General features: G+C 45.8%; 2 protein-coding genes across 5 annotated transcripts in view; both read left to right on the forward strand.

Moving 5' to 3' along the window:
* LOC109700328 (cyclin-Y) overlaps positions 1–19054 on the forward strand; it is a 666198-nt gene that overhangs the window by 606868 nt on the left and 40276 nt on the right. The gene's annotated exons all lie outside the window — the stretch shown is intronic.
* The window catches only part of LOC109676303 (junctional cadherin 5-associated protein-like), a 54948-nt gene that overhangs the window by 13657 nt on the left and 22237 nt on the right, over positions 1–19054 (forward strand). For 2 of the 4 annotated variants that reach the window (XM_074056403.1, XM_074056404.1), the window contains exons 2-3: positions 544–883; positions 13993–17747. In XM_074056403.1, the coding sequence (XP_073912504.1) occupies positions 603–883; positions 13993–17747 (4036 nt within the window). In that variant the 5' untranslated portion in view covers positions 544–602. Of the gene's footprint in view, positions 1–543; positions 945–13992; positions 17748–19054 lie in introns of those variants that run through there. The other 2 variants (XM_074056406.1, XM_074056405.1) reach the window with 2 other exon arrangements.

Here is a 19054-nt window from a genome sequence, read left to right on the forward strand (position 1 = left end):
TGGTTTACCACCTTGGTGCTGTCCCTGCAGTGGCTTCTCCAATTGCTTCTGCTGAGGTGTATTGTGGCTCTGTGTTGATTAAAGAGCTTGTTCTGTCCCTTCAGAGCATAAGGTCTATACAGAAGGAAGCAGGGATGTATAGTAAGATTAAGCTGGACACCAAGAATTGCTCCTTTTAGAAACACAAAGTCGTAATTGCAGCTTGCATGTCTGTTTATTTTGTCCTTACCCATTGGGCCTGCTGGTTTTAGATGAATGGGGAAGAGGACGGTGGGCAGTGGTGATCATTTCATGGCTTATCCACCATTTCTGCCTCTTCTGCAAGAGGCAGTCACCAGGGTACAAGCTGCAGACATGCCACCATGCCATGTGGAGTCAGTGCTGTGTCAGTTCTTCCCTGGATACCTTGTTTCAGGTGGCTTGAACCGTATGGCTGGGCTTTCCACATAGGCACTTTGCTAGGTCTGGTTTGGTTTAGATAAAGGGAACTGAGGTTCTTCAGGGAGGTCTGGCCACAAATGGAGTTCTCTGTTGCTCCCACAGTGATGGGTCCCACCACCACAATGGTTCCAGCTGGGGAGCTTTGATGACGCCAGCACATCATGTACAGCGTGGAAGATCTCCTAATTTCTCATGGATACAAACCCTCACGAGACCTCTCAAGACCACGCAAGGATAATCCCGAGGGGTGCCAGCAAACTGGGACAAGGCCCCAAGCGGGCCATGGTCTGCTGAACGGATATGAGGATGACCCTACAGCCTTTGCTCACAATTGTACATCCCTGGGGAAGGGACTTGTGAGTGACTCAGAGAGCAGCCGCAGCACGCCGAGAGGCCACGGGGAGCGCCAAAGTGCTTCTGCTTCTAAAACTGCTGAGGCGGGGTAAGCTTCCGTGTTGACCCACCATTTCTCTTTGACTTAGGAGTTTGGTCTTGGCTTAGACGTAAGTAAACTCTTTCAACCCTATATTTGGCTTGGACCAGGGAGAGAGAGAGGGCTGAAAGACAAGAACACCTCTGTCCTTTGCCGTATTTAAGGTATTCCTGTAGCACATAGCTGGACTTGGCCATAGTAGGCCTTCACTAAACAGTAGTGAGTAAGCAGATACTATCACACTGAGCACTGCATTGTGATGCTGTGCCTCTCTTCTGCCCTCTAACGTGCCCAGCACTCCCATAGAAGGCATTTTAGAGCTTTGTAAAGCTCTCTTATGTCCAGCCACACATTCATAGTGCTGATGGGTTTTCTACTAACACATTTCAGTATCTTGTAGGTTTCAGAGAGTTAAAAAGGGCTATGTGCCCTGCCCCTTTTGACCATTCATATAATTCCATTCTTCTCTAACCTGCCTTGCCATTGCACACATGCTGACCTAGTGTGGATATAGCACCAAAACACAGCACACCTATGGATGTTTTCTTAGGACAGAAAAAGAGGGCAGGTTGGCCAAGTGGGCAGGGTGGTTATTGAAGAGGGAGTTGCAGCAGCTTGCCACAGGGCCAGCATGGGAGGGGAGCCATGAAACTCCCTTCCAAGAAGTTTCAGTGGAAGGAAACCTCAGTTGTCCGTGCATAAAATGTGTTTTTGTCTCTAATGTTGTGTCGGGACCAGGTAGAGTCTGGAGACTAAGAGTGCCGAGCACGTGATGTAGCAGGGTATAAGAAGCCAGAAAGAGATAACGGAACCTTCACAGGGAAGCAGGGTCTGTCTTTAAGAGGAACAAACAAACAGAAAGGGTGGGGAATTAAGGCTGATGGTCACAGGTCTCCTTCCCAGAGAAATCATCTTCCTTCTTGGTTGACAGCTTTCAAACAAACTTGGGAGGGATTTTGTTAGGATGGTCAGAGCTTTCAAAACCTTGGCTGGGCAGAAGCAAAGGAAGGAGAATCTTTTCTTTCCCAGTGTGGTAAAAGCAGGTTGATGTTACCAAAGCAGAGTTTCCACTGATGGGACCAGGTTCAGGAGGGAAATGCAGAATATGAACGAGTAGAAGATGCTCTTTACTAACCTTGTCTTCAAAACTCACACTTCTGTCTACTATTTCTTGGGCTTAACTCTTATCACCCTGGTTCCCTGGAAAACATGTCCACCATGAATTTTTGGAAGAGGGCTCTTTTGGACAAGTTGACTGAGGGTAAAGACAACCTTAATTGCCACCAGACAAACTTGAGCTTGATTTCTTCTTAACTTCTGCTCTTTCTAGTTTGTGCTGAGTATATCTCTATAGTGTAACTTGGATGACAAGGTCCCAAGGTTGTATCTTGTCTCCTGTTTCTTTTGTATTGCTTATAGAGCTTATTACGATACTGTGCACACAGCAGTTACTTAATATGTGCTAATGGATTGTGATGTATTCTTCTTAGCATTGTGACAACTTTGAGACCATACAACTGCTAGATGTTGTAGTACATACCTAAAGTCCCAGCTTCTTGGGAGGCAGAAGGGTTAAAGTTCGAGGCCAGCCCAGCCAAAAATGCAACAAAACCCTGTCTCAAAAACAAAAGGGTTATAAGTATAGCTCAAGTAGTAGAATGCTTGCCTAGCATGCACAAGACCTTGGATTCAATCCCCACCATTGGGGTGGGGAGGAGAGGGAGAGAGAGAGAACCAGAAGACCCAGTTCCTAATGAGGTAAAGTCAGTGGCCTGGAGTCTCTGCAAATGGGTTGTGTAGGTTATGTGGGGTTGTCCTCAGACTTGAAGGATCAGATCAGAGTGAGGTTTCAGAATGGGAGGCAGTAGAATTCCCTTTAGAATTCCATGTGGGCAATATGGCTCCCAATCTCACCCACAGCTTGCTCAGGACTTTTCTTTCTGTGTGGTAGCAGGTTCCTTAGAAGCATCAACCTCCTGCCTAGCCTGTAGGTGGGTGGGCACAGTCGGATATGCAAACAGTCATTCTTTCTGTCATGAATAAGATGTTCAGATGAGTGACTAAGTGTGGCACTGGGACATTTTCCTGCAAGTGGACTGAGTTCTCAATAGGCCCAGCCGACTCTCTGTGTTTCTGAAGTTTACTGACTAACTCTGGAGATGGATAGCAGCTTTTGGATTGCACGTTCCCTTATAGGGCAGAAAGAAAAAAATCACACATAAATGCAAAAATCCAGGCCAGTGCCCATAGCCTTGAGACTTGCGTCTTACACAGCTGCAAGTCTTCCTAGGTTGACATGAAAGGCATTTTCTTTATTTAGTAGCCAACACAGACTGAAAATAGGAGTCAAAGTTTATGGAAAAGTAGTTATGGAGGGGAAGTATTTCCCTTAATCAAAAGTACTTTGGGAGGAAGTAAATAGGTGTCAAAAGTTAACAGCTTAAACAATGTTTAAAAAAAAATAAAAAGAAAGAAAGACAAACTAGCCACATGATGGCTAATGTGAATTCTGGATCTGGAATGAATGTGCTCTGCCAGCTCCTAGCCTTTGGTCACTTGACAAGCACAGCTGTGGTCTTGCTGCCCGTCCTGTCCTACACAGTGACCTCTGTTGGGCTGGTTTCCAGGTCTAGGGGGCACATGGGGCCCAGGATAGCCCTGTCCAACTCCAAGCCATCTGGGGACTGGGAAGAGTCATAGGCTTCTCTAATGCTGGCTCCCTGGTGGGTTGAGGTCTGACCTGGAGTGGGTCCCTACACCTAGGGCAGGTCCTCAGCATCCCACTAGCACCCTAGCAAAGGTGGAGATTAAGGTGGTTTAGAAGGTTACAGAGAGAGATCTTGTTTTATTCTGGCAGTTTGTGGAGACACAGTTCTATTGTAATAGTGTTTTATAGCTGAAAAATGTAAGTCCCCAAGAATGTTAGTGGCTTATCCAGGGCCATTCAGATTGACATGAAAGGGAACCCAGCTTAGCTACAAACTCTGGGCTGCCTGATGCCAGTGATTGCTACCCGCAATACCAGGCCTGGCCATTCTTCCTGTATGAGGCCAAATTCAGTTTGAAAGGGTCCTCAATTCTATGAGCTCCTCTTCAGCGGCCCTGTGATGGACTCTCTTATCACTTTCTTGTCCTCTACCCTCCCCTGGCAGGCATGGCTGTGTCCTTTCCTGTCTGGGGAGCTGTAGAAGGAATGCATGGTTCCATACCCACATTAGGTAATATATATGGTTTTGCTCATCTGTGGCCCTTGTTAAGGACTGCTTAAAATGCAAGGTAGTGTTGTCCATGACTTAGGGCTTGACTGGAATGTCAGCCACGGGCTTTTTAACTTGATTGCCAAATGTGCTGCTTACCTGTTTCTTCACTTGCTGAGAATGCTATACTCTGAGCTTTGTTGCCGGTTCAAGTGATACTGACATCCAAGATGGAAGAAGAGTGATGGTTCTGACATGCAGAGAGGTAAAGAATGTGCCAAATTGCTAAACGGCTGTCATGCTCTCATGGTAAAGACAGGAACCAAAGGTCAATACTCTTTTGTACACAGCCTATTCAAATTAATGAGTAGAGAAAACTCATTTTCCACAGCTACATGTTAATGTGTGGGACCCTCCTTCTTATGGCTGGAAAGTACAGAAGGTGGGCTCTAACCCCTAATGGTGTGACCCTCTCCTAGGGGCCTGCCCTGGCTTTGTTGCCCATACTGAGGACCCTGCTCTAGCATGCTCTACAGGCCACCTTCCTCAAACCCCACCAACCCGCCCTTCCTGAGGCCCTTCCTGTTACCAGAGTTCTAGTCACATGGGGTCACCTTGTGCACTCCCTCTCCAATCTGCCTCCTACTGGAAACTTCACTTCATCTGTCCCACTTCTTTGGGTTCCTTCCATGGAAATCACTCATTCCCATTAATTCTTCCAGTACTTTTCCTGGGCCTCCAGGATTGTCAGCTTTCTGAAAACTGATAACATGTCTCTGACTTGGCTAATTCCTTTTGCAGTTTTTTCAATTAGTAACCAATTAGTTAAATAAATTTGCTGACTCAGTCCTGGTCCTCTGATGTCTAGGTGTTTGTATACCTGCCATGTATTTCAGAATGCCTGGCTTACCTGGGACCAGCGGTAGAAAAGTTGTTCCAGTGACCTTGTGAGGCTAGCTGGGAATGGTCCCATATGAGGGGAAAAGTATTGGCCTCTTGGCTGGGCAGGCAAGGTACAGGGTCAATGGCTTCACCTTACATATCAACACTACAGGACAAGCAGGGAACAAGGGGAGGAGAAGGACACAGCCATTGGCCCAGAAGAACTTTTGGCAGAGTGTGTGGTTCTGAGTGGAAAAGTTTTCTTTCTTTGTGGATTCTCTGCATGCCAGAATTGGATCCACATGAATAAGAATGCAGGACTTGTTGTAAGGAGAGACCATCCTTGGGCAGGAAGTGCAACAAGAGAGCTGGACCACAGACATGGGAGTAACAAAGCTGGGTCCCCATCGGGTGTGGCAGTTGCTGTCTCTCTAGACAGTCTTAGGTGGGGGTGCATTCATTCACCTCAGACTCTCCTTGTCTGCTATCTGGATCTCTGTTCCTGTGCTTCTCCTCTGCTAGACAGTCCTCCCTTTACAATGGCTGCCTTCTAGAACCTTAGGCTTGGGTGACTTTTATTCTTTCTTGTCCCACTGCTACTACCACCTGTTCTGTCCATTTATAGTTTTGAAAAGAGTGGATGGGTTGGCAATGGGTGGGTGCTTCAGCCTTGGTGGAGGAGTGTGCTCTCCTACACTCATGGGAAGAAGGGAAGACCAGACGTGGTGCTGGAGTCTTACCCACATTGAAGACTTTGGATGAGGAGAGTTTCCAGGCCATGGAACCAATAATGGAACAACTCTGACGATGTGGCCGTTCCTCTGTTTAAGTCACTTCCCTCATGGAGAGCTGATGTGGATGCTAACCTACCCCTGAGCACTCTGTCAACACAATGTGCCAATGAAAGTGCTAGCAGGTATTGCATGAAAGTCACTTACATGGTACAGAAGAAACCCACAGGCCATGTCCAAAGCTTGCTGTCCACATGCATGCATGCACGTATACACGTGCATGTACACGAATTGAGATTAAGGGAAACGTGGAAGAGGGGAAAGCTGTGTATTGTCTGTACATAGAGAAAACTATGTGCTTCTAGTGCAGGCAACCATATCTGCATAACACTTAGTGCCCATTAAAATATGTGAAGACTGTTATCAGGCATTCACGGTTTCCTTAGTGTGTTTCCTGTAAAATAGTATAATCAGAGGAAGCTGTAAAATAATTTGACATAGCCGAGGTTTAAATCTCAAAGTCACACCATAACAGGCTTCTCTCTGCTTAGCCCCAGGAATTCTGGTAAAAAAAAAAAAAAAGAAAACGTCTGTTAGTTAACCATAAGAATAACTTGTAATTACCTCTGCCATCAGCGGCCATGGTGACTAATTAGAGACTTAGCAAACTGGGAGAGTCTCTGATGTGGTGGCTTGGGGCCCTCATCTTGGGAGGTTTTTATCAGATCAGTAAACATCCATTCTAGATGGTGCTACTGGATATGGTAAACAGTCCATTTTCAGGGGATTTTTAAGCTTCTTTCAAATCATATCCTGCTTAGAATGGTTTTCCAAAAAAAAGGAATGCTTCAAGTTTAACATCTGTTTCTTTGTATCTCTTTCTCTTTACAAAATTACAAACCAACACACACTATTTGTCTTTTAGCTTAAGTGTCAGGATTGCTGTCTTGGCTTCTTCCCTGAAGTGTGGATTCTTGAGCTGGCATGCTCCTGAGCTCACTTAGAGTCAGGCCTTCCGTTTACCCATCTTTGTGGATGCCTTTTCTCTGGGGCACTTTGTTCTTATTCAGAAGCAGCAAAACCTTCCAGAAGTGTCTGGGTCCTCATCCTCTGGCACATGCTCTCATATGGCTTTGCCATCACCGACCGACTTTTCCCAACAGGATGCGGGAAAAACACAGCAATGAGAAAGTATTTCCAGAGTTAGGGGAAGACTGCAGCAGCAACGCAGCTGAGACTGCATATGTCTTGGCAGCCATGACATCACCAAAAGGAGCCTTGTCCATGGGGATGTTCTTTAGCTAGAGAACTGGGTGAGTTTGGGGAGCTGGGAAATACCTGTGCAAGAGATGGCAGATGGTAAGAATGGGAGACACAAGCTTCATGCAACCCAAGTGAGTCTTTAGGTCCTGTTGCTCTGCTTCTAAGATGGTATCTGAGTTCTTGACGAAGAAGGAAGAGTCTAACCTGGAAATCTCATTGATGTGCTGCCATGTACCAGCTGTGGGGTCACAGGCTCATTAGGTGTCTTCCCTTAGGTGTGGTGACAAGAAAGAGTACAAGGGTCTTCTTCAGTGCCTCTCAAGCTCTCTGGTATATGCATCCTAGTGTCTGCCTTCCCCACTCCTTCGTACTCTGAGCTTAGCTTCCAAAGAATAGCAGGTCAGAGGCACAGAGAACACTCCATAAATACTTGTCGACGCAGTGAGTGATAACTGGAAGTGAGGGTGGAGGTAGAAATGTGAGAGGAAGTGAGAAGCTAGAGTGGGTTTTTTTAATGTCTACAGTTGGCACTGAATGGACTATGCTAGTAAAAATAGTTTATCTTGGTAAGAATCTGTTACATCCTTATTAAAAATGGTCTGACTACTTTTTAGATTTACATGAGAACAAATGGATGGGAGCTTGCTCTTCCTGTTTTGTTTTTAACAAACCAAATATTGGTCTGTTTTTCATTGTCATTGAGGGAAAGGGTGCAGCTTCTTTCTTAGAGACCAGCCATGCCTGGGAGGAGCAGCATCTTGTTATGACAGTCAATAGGATCATCACTTCCTATTATTGTGAAGGCCTATGAATTAAAATTTAGGAAAAAACAATGCTAATCTCAAATAATCATCACATCAGTACAACAACTCTTCTCTTTCCCATGTGCTCACCTGTACCTCCTTCCCCAAAATGCAAGAAAAAAGGTTCAGCATTACCTGTCCACTGAGACCTTATTGCAGTTGAGCGAATAATAGCAACAGTAGCTAAAAAAATTTAAAAAAAACAAGTTTGAATGTGTTAGATGCTTTGGTAAATGCTTTAAGTATATTATCTCATTTACTTCCTCCCAACAAACTCCAAAAAGCAGGATTATTTCTATCTCCTCCATACACGTGAGGCATCAGAGGAAGAGAGGTTAGGATGTCACAGAAGGCACATGGTCAGAAAGTGTGGTGTTGGCATTTAATCCTGCACCAGGGCAGAGGCTCTCACACTCCCACAATGTTGCTGCACTCTTCCCTGTTGGTGTCTAGCATTCTCCACTGAGTACAGTGCAGTGCACAGCCAGTGACATCCATCCAACACATCCCACCCACCACGTCTCCATATTGTTATTTTTCTTTTCCTTCCATGCAGATCTTGGTTCCTTCTTTCATTTGCGTTCCTACCCTCTCTACTGCTTCTCTTTTCTTGTGCTCTGTGAGTACATCTATCAGGTGGTCCCTGTGAATGAGAGCTTCAGATGTACCTGCTTCAGGGCTGGGGTTGTGGCTCAGTGGTAGAGAGCTTGACTAGCATATGCCCAAGGCCCTGGGTTCCATCCCCAGCATTGAAAAGGGAAGAAGGAAAAGAAGTCCTCCTTCAGTGAGTGGTTTTCCTAGTCCATGATTTTATTACATACAAAAAAGGTTGAGTATCTCTTATCCAAAATTCTTGGGACCAGCAGAGTTTCAGATTTCAGAATTTTTTTTTTTTTTTGGTTGGAGCTGGTGGTGGGGTTGGGGGTAGGGGTGGGGGTAGGAGGAATATTTGCTTAGGCTTTACTGGCTGCATGCCCTGAATCCAAAAATCCAAAGTTTGCTCCAAAAGCTTCAGACTCTGGAGCATTTTGGATTTTCAGATTAGAGATGTTGTCCTGTAATATTAGAATTATCATCACAGTTTCTAAGATGTTCAATCTTTCATAGCAGCACCCACAGTAAATTCACTAATTGATTAAAAAAAAGCAAGCAGCAATTCCAAACACCTGTCCCTGAGGTCATGCCTCATGAATGCAGTCTGTGGTTCACCTTGCACATCCAAATGGTCTTTACTAGACATTACAAAATCAAAAGTCTGTGACAGCCCTGGCACAAAGATGATGCATGAAACTGTTGGTACCCACAAAGGAGCGATTCGGGTTCATTTCCTGCCATCAGTTTTTTAAAAATGTTTTTAAAACATTATGGCTCTGTGTCATAGCAAGTTGGTACTGCTGCAGGGATGGCTTCCAAATGCCTCTTTTCCCATTCTGAGCTCATCTTTGTAGAGCCTAGAGCCATGCTCAGGCATCCAGACCTGTGATGTTAAGTAACTGTTCTTTGGGTACTATCAGCAGTTGTTTTTCCAAGATACACCCCACTTAGTTACCACTGGGCACAATGACAACCTTTGTGCCTTTACGTTAGTTTCCTATGCCCCTCATCCAGGTGTCTAAACTGTGCATCTTTTAAATGTCCAAAAACATATTTTGCTTTTTCTTCCAGACCCATTATTAAGTTTGTGTATCTAAAAAAAGAAAAACAAGAAATAGCATCCTGAAATAGTCTGCAGGTACACTATTTGTCATCTGCAGTCATTTATTGTGACATTAGAGAAAGCAGGCATAACAGTATTAGCAGTCTGCACAGACATTTGTGGATTCTCTAGTTATAACTGTCCGAGTGCAACCTACCATTCTTGTTCCAAGTGCGCTGGCTGAATGGTGATACTGCTCCACTATGTTTTCTGAGCAGCTCTATCCTGTCTGACTGATCTTTAATTCATGCTAACCTTTACACTTCAGTCTTAATCTTTTTCTGACCTCTTATTTCCCTTTTCCAAAATTAGCCTGTTTGCTCTCCTGTGTCAGAGTGTTATTTGCACAGGATTATATATTGAATAGCCCTAATGTTTTGGGCCTGCCGAGAAATGGAATTGCAGGCTTCTGGTTGACCCAATCAGAGGAGCTTGTTAAGCACTTAACACTGAGGCTGGTGAATTTGAGTCACTCTAAAAAGATGCCCACAATGCCTTCTGCCATGGCAGGGGACAGAAGAAAGCTGCTCCTGGGACAAGTGTGCAGTGCCTCAAATGCTACTGTTATGCTCAGCTTGTCCAGTTATTTATGAATGACTGACCCTCTGGAAGGAGGGCAGCTTTTTACAGAATAGGTTGAGGCAAAATGTGCAGTCACCTGCTGGTCCATAGTATGAACGCCATCACAGTGTGAAGGAGGGGACTGCAGATATGGGGACCAGGAAATGCATGACTAGTGGGACCTCCCCACCTCCTCCCTGACCTCCACATTGAAGGATGACTGACCTAACTTGGGCTGCCCACAGGAGGACCAGGTTCAAGATTTGGTTCATGGAGGAAGGAGGGCTAACTGCAATGCCTATGTTTCACTTCCCACAGAGGACCACTTTACCCCTTCTTCCATTCAATCTGGCAGCAACAAGTCTCTGCTCAATTTCTTATTAAATCGTGCATTTATCCTGGGCCCTAGGCTGCTGGGCACAGCTCTAGCCTGTAGCATGCCCAGGTATACCTTATCTACTGAGAGGATAGTCTTAGAGAGTGTGAAACACTGGTTAAAGTCATCTCAAATATTGCCATTTTAAGTATGAGACCTTTACATTTTAAAAAGAGTGGGGCTATGAATAGCTCAGTGGTAGAATGTTTGCCTAGAATGTGCAAGGACCTTCCCAATATTCACTTGCAAAAATAAAATAATACAGTAAATACAAAAGACAGTATTTTATCTTTGGTTGAAAATGAGTCATGTGAACTAACAGAAATTCCTGCTAATTTTTCTCTTACTTACCCCATTTAGTGAGTAGATTTGCTAATTTCCCTTCGACACGTTTTTCACATGTTCTTTCTTATTCTAAATATTTTTGAGGAAGTTTCTTTGTTAGTTATTTTGTTGGCCTCATCACTTGTTATCACATACAGAGCTGTTAGCAAGTCTAGCTCCTGCCTTATCTCCATCCTACTCTCCAGGGAATTCTGTATAAAGACCCTGCTGGTCCCACTGAACCTGTAACACAGTTGATGTAGCCTCTCACCTTCCACTTTGCTGCCTTATCTTTTCCCATCCTGCATCAATGTACTCAGTGTGTTTATGTGAGGAGCCTTGTTGTTAATGTTTTCTACATATAAATCTGTAGCTTTTCTTTTTTTTTTGGTAGTGCTGGGGTTTGTACTTAGGGCCTTCAACTTGCCAGGCAGGTGCTGAGGTAGCGTAGCATTTTATATTGCAAGGGACACCATGTATCAAAGCTAGTAGAAGAGCTGCATGGGATAACTTGTATGAAAGAGACATTTACCACGACTCTTACCATACAGGGGTCCACTTATGCCTGTCAGGGCCTGGCTTAGATTAGGTACAAAATAGATATTTGTTAAATAATTGCTTTGTAGTGTTCTATGTCATATGGACTATGTTTTCAAATAGATTATTTCAAATTTCCCAAACGATTTATATTTTCCTTAAATTGGGACTTTGGTATATTATGAAAATAGTAAGCTAAACCCAGAATGCTTAGCCATTTTAACTACTTTTGGCAAAGTGAAGGTGACAACATTTTTGTGTGGAACAGAAAACCAACCACATTATGTCTGTAGGAAGTCACAGTCTGTTTATATTCTTGCCCTAATTACATTGTTTTATCCATCTTCATGGCACATATATGCACCAATAGCACCTTAGGATTTCAGTCACATCTCTCAGCACAATACACACTCACCATGAAATGAGGGAGCATCAGTGGATAAAGTGAGCTAGAGCCACAATGCCACTTACTCCATAAGGTTGGGCACTCCAGAAAATGCTTTTACAAATGAGGGATAAGAAGGGTGCTAAATAAAGACCTGTGGTATATAAAGCCTGCTTGTTGTCAGCTTAAGAACAGAGGTAAGGAAATGGATCATTTCTGATGCAAGGAATCAACCACACACTTCCCTGGGATTCCTTTTGCTTCTCCCAGTTGAGTGTATGACAATTGCAGTATCCTGTTAACTTGCAAATATTGTTGTCCTTGAACTTTGTGTGGAGTCTGATACCTGACAGCCAGGAGGTACTGAGCACTTACAAGTGGATTGATCATCTTCTACGTGTCTCTTCACACACTCAGTCATGCAGGGTCCCTAAGGGAAGGGCCACAGCTTCCAAAGCTGCAAGGCTGGCTCACTCACCTGGGCAGATGGGTCTGCAAAACAGCTAGTGGTAATGGCTTCCAAAATGATAAGTCCTTGTAGAACCCAGCTAATCAGTGTTCTGCCAACCATTCAAAACTCAAAGTGTTGAAAACCCGACTTTGATGGCTACAAAGAGATTGTGACCTGCTCCCATGCCCAGTGTTGACCACCTGCATGGTATGTGAGTAGTAAGCACAGGGGCACTGAGGCTGCTCGGTGGCACAAGCTTTACCTCAAAATGATTTAAAATATTTCTACCCATAACTAAGCTTGGCACTAAGTGGCTGCTTACCAAGTGATTTGGAATCTACCCTTGCCTTTGAAGGCAAAGAAGTAGCTGCAAAATAAGAACAGTAATGATACAATTTTTTACTAGGGGCTCCTTCAGACCAGCTCTCTTCACCTGTGTGTTGGGAATGGTTCCCTTTCAGCCTAGTTCATTCCCTGCCCTTCCATGCAGCCCTCACTGTCATTGCTGTGCTGTATTTCCAGCTGAAAAGTGGTCTGTGTTGTAGAAATATTTGTTTTTGAGACTGTGTCACTATGTAGCAAGGTCAGCCAAGACTCACTATGTAGCTCATTCTATCCTTGAACTCATAGTCCTCCTCTTCAACCTCCTAAGTGTTAGGATTATAGGACTGTACCACCGTGCTTGGCTCTGGGATGTAGAAATAATTTGAAACCACAAAATGTGGTATATGACACTTAAGAACACGAAAAATCTGACCTTGCCAGTAATCAAAGAAATGCTAATTAAATAATGTTATTTTTACTAATCTAATAAGGAAAAAATAATTGTAAGTCGGGGTAAGATGGTCCAGCAAGACCAGCTATCCTCTACTTATGAGGTAGGATTATAAATGGGAATGGCTTATCTAAGGTAACTTGACAATATGCCCCACGATCTACTCATTCGTTTTCTAAGAGTTTATTGTAAATAATCTTTGACCTTTATTAAGTGTGGACAGTAGCATTTCTCAAAATGTGTTAGAACACCATGGCACAGTATTTCACACCTATAATTCCAGCATGTGTATTTTTGTAAAGGCTCCTAAGAAAAATCTAATGTGCAGCAAAGTAATCCCTCCCCTACCAACTCATAGTCAGCACTACCAGTATTTCCCAGATCACCCAGATAAGAATCCCCTGGATACTTGTTAAAAATATAGATGCCTGGGCCAGACCTAGGCCTACCGAATTTCAACTTTCACAGAGAGAGACTTGGTATTGTGCATACAGTCATGTGTCACTTAATGACAGGGTGATATTCTGAGAGATGCATCATTAGGTGGTTTTGTCATTGTGTAAATCTAGGTGGTACAGGTCAATCATTGGACATGGCCTCTGGATGCAATCAGGAGACAGGAAGAGAACAAAATGCATGTGGCTGCTGCCATCATAATGTAGCCCACTGCTTCCCAATAAACTTTTTTATAAAAAATAAACACAGATCATTAGTAGCATAAGTCATTCATTATCATCAAGTATGTGTGTACATAGTTGCCTGTGTAATGCTTGCATATGAGTGGCGGGGTGGTAGGGGTGCTTACTCCAGCATCACCCCAAACGTGAGTAAAGCATTGCTCCATAATGTTGCAATAGCTACAATGTCAGGAGGTGGTAGGACTTCTTCAGCTTCATTGTAATCTTACAGGGAACAAATGAAATGTCACTATGCATGTGTGACTGTTTAACCTGCCCCCACCCCCACCCCCTGGGTTATTCTCACCATCAAAGCAGTGTGGGAACTACCCCAGCTGTGGTTTTTCCCTGCTGCACACTGGGAACACTTGAAGGGAACCAGGAAGAATTCTGATACCTGATCACTTGTGATGTCCCAGATTCTGTCTCTAACATCTGTGTTCCTCTGTTTGTTTTATAGGTTTTACAGTCAACCCACCTTACCATGGTTCTCACAGCCCCAGATCAGAACCGACCACACCCACAGGAGAAGAGGACAGGAGGTCACTAGCTTGCTGGGTCTGAGGGACCGGGAAGACGTGGAGGTCAGAGGAATGGCTCAAGCCCACAGTCTGCCCGTCCACATGAGGGAGGGTCCATGGGAAGTTGGAGGAAGGACAGAGCATGTGATGAAGAAGGCAGTTTGGGAAGAAGAGCTGAGGATGTCAGGTCCTGCCAAGTGGCACAACGTAAACCTTGAAAGCTGGAACCAGTCAAGGAAATTAGGGAGACAGATGTCTGAGGGTGATGGAAAGAGACTGTTTCAAGATCTATACCCATTTGTTCAAGGAGAGAATTTACTGATTTCTCAGAACAAAAAGAAATCCCGGTCGTTGCCTCGAGTTCTTTCCCCTGAAAGCCTGGCTTGCATGGAAATTCCCATTCCTTTAAATGATGGCCATTTACCAGGTGTCCCTAAAATGCCACTATATCCTGCAAATTGTGCACCATATGTGGAAGCCACAAGGAACCCTGAGAAGGCTGCATTTCCCTGGCCGAAGTTCGGGAGACCTGTCAAGCCTCCTTCTTATGGCTCTCACCATCCGTCCAGGGGAGGGGAAAATAGTGACTTTCAGGACAGCCAGCACACAGACCGACAAGGGTCCTATCTGACAAAAAGTAATGACTCCAGGCATGAGCGTGTAGTGTCAGACTCTGGCTTGGAGCCTCCAGTTTATGTGCCTCCACCCTCATACAGGTCGCCCCCCCAGCACATCCCAAACCCCTACCTGGAAGATCCAGTGCCCAGACATGTGAGTGGCAACCATAGTCAGCAGCAGCACCTGACTGAGGAGGTGGAATCAGGGTGTCCACTTCCTTCTGGCCCAGTTGGAACTGGGAACGAATACACTGCAAGCCTACTATCTCCTCAAGGGGCTCCCCGATACTCCCACCCCATCACTGCCTATGAAGGCTCTGTTCAGTACATCCCCTTTGATGATCCTCGGATACGACACATTAAACTAGCTCAGCCCCCAGGGTTCTGTGAAGAAACGAAGCATGATGACAGGCCATATAATTCTTCTCCTGTCACTGCCCAAGAGTCAGCTCATGGGAAAATGAGACTTGATGATGCCCTTCGACATCCACAGGGCCTGATACCCACATCAGGTGCCGAGCAGGGCCTGGCTTCTGCTGACCCCAGTCCTCGGTGGCTTTGGAGCCAGCTCCCCACAGACGGAGAAAATGGAGTCTTCCTTGACCAAAGAGACCACTGTGTCATGAGAGGACCACAGGCTGACAGGAGAGGTGACCAGCACGGACACCCAGGGGCCCAAGCTCCCTCCCCACACCCACAGGGCCAGAGTACCTGTGAAAGCCAAACAAAGCTCAGAAAGTTTGAAACTGGGATTCAGACCAAGAAAAGTTCCAAGAAAAAAGTGAATGAGACCATATTTTGTTTGGTTTCCATCCCAGTTAAGTCAGAAGCACATCTGCCAGGTATAGATAGGAATAACAATGACCTAAAACCGAGTGGTGCAAGAAAGCCTGGGCTTGATAAGGGCATAGCTCTGCAAGAACAAAGTCTGTTGAGCATGTCTTCCACTGACCTGGAGCTGCAGGCTCTCACAGGAAACATGGCATTCCCAAAACAAGATCTGGGGGAACCGGAGGAAGACAAGCAAACAAATGACCTCAGATTCACCCACCTTGCAAAACACAGAGAACTCAAGTATTCTGGCTCGTGGCCAGGCCACCTGTATAGGGACCAGCAAACCCAAACCAGTTTCCCTGAAGAATCCAAAAGCCCGCAACACCTCCCGGCTGCAAAGCCAGAAGGGCCCAGGAACGTAGCACTGACCCCAAAATGTTTAGACCCCACTGCCTCTGAAGCTCCCCTCCACCCAACATTAGCAGACAGTGACCAAACACAGAAGCCAGAAGCTCCTAACCTCAGGGGTCAAATGTCCCTCAGCCCATCCAGCAATAGCGCTTTTTCTAGGACTTCCTCATCTAGAAATCAGGCATCTGTACCAAAAGCGGGCTCAGGTCAGCCCTGCCTAGATGGGGACCACTCTCCACCCAAGCCGGCGGTGGTGAAAGGAGAGCCTACAGCTGGGCCATGCAATAGCAAACAACTATTTGGTCAGTTTCTCCTGAAACCGGTTAGTTGTCGGCCCTGGGATCTGATAAGCCAGTTAGAAAGTTTCAACAAGGAGCTTCAAGAAGAGGAAGAAAGCCATAATAGTAGCAGCAGTAGCAGCAGCAGCAGCAGCAGCAGCAGTGAGGATAGTGAGACAGATCAGCAGCCTGAAGACTGGGCTGACTGTAGACCAAGGCCCCGGGGCTACCATGAAAGCAGCCAGGAAAGGAGAACCGAGCAGCAGCCAAGGGTGTCAGCGCCAGAGGACCCTGGGTTTCAGGTGGGAAGAGTTAAAAGTAAGTCTGAGAGCTGGAGTGAGGAGCCAAAGCCTTGCCAGCATGATGGTCCTCTGTCCCCTGGTGCCTCGCAGGTGAAAGACAGCAGAGGTGACCCCTTCCAGTGGGTAACTGAAAGTGTGATGGCAGAGCAGCAGCAGCGGAAGCAGGAGGTTGTGAATGGGATGTATGAGCTAGTGGTCAGTCCAGGTCCTGTGAAAAGAACCATGGCCACAAAACCAGCAACTCCATCCTCTCTGGCTGAACCAAGGGAGCCCCTGGAAAGCTGGGAATTCACTGAACTCACAAAAGCTTTAGGCTCTGTGCCACTGAGCAGAGTGGTCCCTCTGGAGGTGGATAGTGGTGAAGAGATGGGCACAGTGGTCGCACTGTCGCTTACTAACAAAACCCGAGGCCTCTCAGCACCAGACCTGCGCTCTGTGGGGCTCACAACAGGACACAAGCAGAATGTCACTGAGCTCGAGGAGGCTTTGGGAGGAAGGAATGCAATGGAAATCCCCCCAAGCGAGTCCCTGCAGGCGAGGGCCGAGAGGATCCTGGGCATTGAGGTGGCTGTGGAGTCCCTCCTGTCGGGTGCCAAGAAAGCAGGACAGAGCCAACCACCTGAGCCTGATGCAAATGCCTGCAGCCCTGAGTCACTCATGGAACAGTCACTGCCTAGCCCAGAACCATCAGGTATTCCCCTAGTGACCACTGATGCCTTCTATAGCAGGAGAAAGTGCGGCTGGACCCAAAGCCCCCTGTTTGTAGGGGAAAGGGCACCCCAGACTTCTGAGCCCTCAGATGTGGATAGGGTCCCTGCCAAGCAAGCTACGAGCCCTGAGCCTCAGCCCAGACCCAGAGAGGCCAGGTCCTTTGAGGAAAAGGATGTGGGGGCAAAGCCACCCTTCAGGTCCACTTTATTCCATTTTATAGAAAGGACCTCAAGTGTGGCAGGCTCAGAAAAAAGGTTCCGAAGCCCTTCCAAAGTGATTGAGAGTTTACAAGAGAGGCTGGCAGCCCCTCCGAGGAGGGCGGACTCTGACCGCGTGATGAGAATGAAGGAGGTGAGCTCTGTGTCTCGGATGAGGTGTCTGAGCTCCAGGAACACAGACTCCAAGGAGGAAGGTGAGGACCGGAAGGCTGTGAGAGGCCAGGCCTGGCCCCCAGGAGGCCCTGTGTCTCTGAGCAGTGGTGATCCTCCCTGGAGAGTGGGACATTCACCCTCCATATCCAAGGGCTTCACCTCTCGAGAAGAAAACAGGCATCCTGCAGCACAAAGGGAGAAGAACTGGGATCCAGATTTCTGGTGCCCAGGTAAGCAGTTAGGGCAGAAGGCACATGCTTGCTATTTGTAATCCTAAATTCATTTTAAAAATAGATTGGTGGATAATACAGCTCTGCCTATTTGGAAGAGAGTAAGTTGACTCTGAACTGTTTTTATCAAAAGATTCATTTTTGCCAGGTATGGTGGTGCACACTTGTAATCCCAGTACTTGGGAGGCTGAAGCAGGAGGAAGGTGAGTTTGAGACCAGCCTAGGCTACATAATGAGACCTTGTTTCAAAAAAAGAAATAAATAATAAATATCAAACACACAGAAAAAGATTCTTCATTTCTAAAGAGCTATCCAGAAGCTTTCTTTAAAAACCAAGATTTTTTCCCATATTCTATAATATCTTCATAGAAGTCATGTATGTAAACAACTGTGTAAAATTATCAACCTAAACAGGGCTTTTACTCTGAAGAGGTGATCATTACAATAAAGCATTTCAGCATGGTTGCCAGCAGGCTGTTAAATCTTGTTGGCGATCCTCGCTTAGGTACTTTGATTTCATTTCACTTTCTTTAATTTTCCCTTTCAACCCTGCCCCCAATTTTTTCTGCTTTCACTATCAACACCATTTATGAAACATTCAAAGATTTAGTAGACTAAATTAACAGTTTTCCCTTTCAAACCCTGCCCAGTCTGCCCACTGTCTTAATCCATTTTCTGTTGCTATCACTGAATATCTGGGGCTGGATAGTTTATAAGAAAGAGAGGTTTGTTTAGTTCTCATCTGAAGGCTGAGAAGTTCGAGACTGCGCAGCCACATCTGGTGAGGGCCTCGTGCTGCTTCATCACATGATGGAAAAGACCAGAAGGCCAAGCACCTGTGGGAGAGATCCAGGGGTGGCGCTCTGGGATAACTGACACACTCTCAGGAACTGCTGCATCCTGGGTGCTAAGTACTGGAGAACTGCCCCTCCTGAGCCAAGTCCTCCCCCTACCATCTTCCCAAGCTGCCCCAACAGGGTTCCGCTCGCTTCCAACCCTGCTTTTTTTTTCTTTTTTTTTTTTTTCATTTTTCTTTTATTATTCATATGTGCATACAAGGCTTGGTTTATTTCTCCCCCCTGCCCCCACCCCCTCCCTTACCACCCACTCCACCCCCTCCCGCTCCCCCCCTCAATACCCAGCAGAAACTATTTTGCCCTTATCTCTAATTTTGTTGAAGAGAGAGTATAAGCAATAATAGGAAGGAACAGGGGGTTTTGCTGGTTGAGATAAGGATAGCTATACAGGGCATTGACTCACATTGATTTCCTGTGCGTGGGTGTTACCTTCTAGGTTAATTCTTTTTA

Source organism: Castor canadensis, chromosome 15 (genome assembly GCF_047511655.1).
Source record: "Castor canadensis chromosome 15, mCasCan1.hap1v2, whole genome shotgun sequence".
Lineage (NCBI taxonomy): Eukaryota > Metazoa > Chordata > Mammalia > Rodentia > Castoridae > Castor > Castor canadensis.